At 34.5% G+C, this 2061-nt stretch overlaps 1 protein-coding gene across 1 annotated transcript; it reads right to left on the bottom strand.

The window, feature by feature from the left end:
• Positions 1-646: 646 nt before the first annotated feature.
• Positions 647-2055, bottom strand: LOC109591772 (uncharacterized). Its single transcript, XM_020007425.1, has 6 exons — positions 2002-2055; positions 1681-1960; positions 1196-1550; positions 1007-1137; positions 826-962; positions 647-778 (listed from the first exon to the last, which is right to left on the bottom strand). The coding sequence occupies exons 2-6, from the start codon at positions 1775-1777 to the stop codon at positions 647-649; spliced, it is 852 nt and encodes a 283-aa protein (XP_019862984.1). The 5' UTR covers positions 1778-1960; positions 2002-2055.
• Positions 2056-2061: the final 6 nt, after the last annotated feature.

The raw sequence follows: 2061 nt of genomic DNA, 5'->3' as shown, positions 1-2061 counted from the left end.
TACGTAGTCTATAATATCTATGAAACAAACAAACGTTTTCTCGCCTTAGTGGGCCCTGGGGCGAGCTCAGGCTCGCCCAATTAATTATTAAAGTTAAATAGCCTAATCTTCATTGAAAGCGGGTGTGGTCACAATGATAAAATGGCGGCTATAAGCAAGTCTGAGCTTATTTCACAGGAAACGGTCAGCTAGATAAGGCTAAACTGCTGTCTGAAACTTCTCTAGCAAGAATAAAAGTTGGGAGAGCAGATATACAGTCTTTTCCTTGGTATAAAGGATTCTGCTAAGGTGAATGCAAGTGAGAAAGTTGCATGTACTGTACTGCTAGCTGCATGCATCATGAGACCTATTCTAGGTGATGTTTCTTCTCTAGGAGCAAGCCTAGGTTAACAAAGCAGATATACAATCCTCAAACATGATTTTTTTCAGTGACTGCTTCTAACTATAAGCAAGATAACTTTAATTTAAGCAAGATGACTACAAGATACTGAATTTAGACATGTGCAATTGCTTTGCTAGCTCAGACATGTATATCATACAGCACATAATCTACAGCTTGCTTAGGCTCGCCCCTTTAATGTTTTACATTCGTCTAGTAATAAAGTAATAAAATGGAAAATTATTAATTTTATCAACACTTGAAAATTTACATGTAGGACAAACCTGAGTTAAATTGTGCAGTAGTAATTTTAGGTTTCCTTTCTTTAATTTTGGATCGGAAACTTTCAAAAATACTCAAATGTGAGTTTGATATTCTATCAATATTGTCATGATTTGTCTAAATAAAGCACAACCATCGAAAGAAACTGTAAAGATTAATAATACTTCTAAATCTTCATTGTAAGTGACTTGTAATTGTTGGGAAAATTCTGATCCCTTTTCATACTTGAATCTAAAATTCCTCACTAATGTTCCAAAGTCGTCCAAATTACTCTCTTTTTCCTTCACTTTATCGTTAAACTCTATTAGGATTGCATTGATATGTAGAATTATAGAAATTACAAACCCTCTGCAGTTTTCATAAATTCTTTCTTAGTTTCATCCAGTTTTGCCATTGCTTGATCACAGTATCTAGTGCAGTCCCTCACAATGCTGTAGTACCATAAGTATTGTGATTTAGCAGTAACTTTATTAAGTCTAAAAATAGATAAAATTTAATAACAACAAATTAGTGGTACAATAATAATTAACTTACTTTTCCTCCAATAATGGTACCTGGCTAATTTTATCACGTTCATTTGCAGTTGATAATTTTGACTCTTGAATTGGCTTTTTACTCGTTACTTTTATTATTTTTTTTCTTGCCTTAAGAGCTCTGGTAGCACACAGAGGTATAATACAATCATCTGGGATAGGCACGCCTAAACACTTGGACTGTCGCTGGATGACCTCCTTTATGCTTTCAATACGCTTAGGGATTTCTCCATCATCATTGCTAGGACTTGATTCATCATCACTGTCTGAATCAGAATCTGATTCTTCTTCGGATGTAGTGTTATATTGATCAAGTCTTGTTACAGCAATAAGGATTCGTCTTTCTTCAAATACATCTAAACAAAAGGATCAATCATTTTAGACAAAAGCAGTCTACAAAGACAGACATCACTTTGATCACTGTAATGAATGCATAATGCACTGATCCTGTTATGATGCTTTTTACTCTCCTATTTGATTACTTACTTGGATCCCTCATAACTATAGCTCTCAGTGAGTCAGTATCAATAATATCCTCCATTTGGTGAGATGATATTACATAAACATATGCAGAACAAGTCATTAGTTGATGTTCTGATGCTTTAGAGATCTCTTGCTTAGATAAACCAGGAGTCTCAGATTCAGATACATTAGAAGTATCTGCCTCAGACAAACCAGGAGTATCTAACAGCACAATATTGATATCACCAGTGGCACAACCACATAGGAAGGGGACATGTGCTACTACCTCATCGACAACAATTGCCTATAGAATAAATAAAAATTAAAAATTATACAAATACTCACTGTAGCCTTTCCTCTGATATCAGAGTTTCTTTTTTGAATTAGTTTTCGAATTTTTCGACG

The sequence above is a fragment of the Amphimedon queenslandica genome, unplaced genomic scaffold (assembly GCF_000090795.2).
Source record: "Amphimedon queenslandica unplaced genomic scaffold, v1.1 AMPQUscaffold_7285_Cont20762, whole genome shotgun sequence".
Classification (NCBI taxonomy): domain Eukaryota; kingdom Metazoa; phylum Porifera; class Demospongiae; order Haplosclerida; family Niphatidae; genus Amphimedon; species Amphimedon queenslandica.
This window is presented reverse-complemented; position numbering and strand designations above follow the sequence as displayed.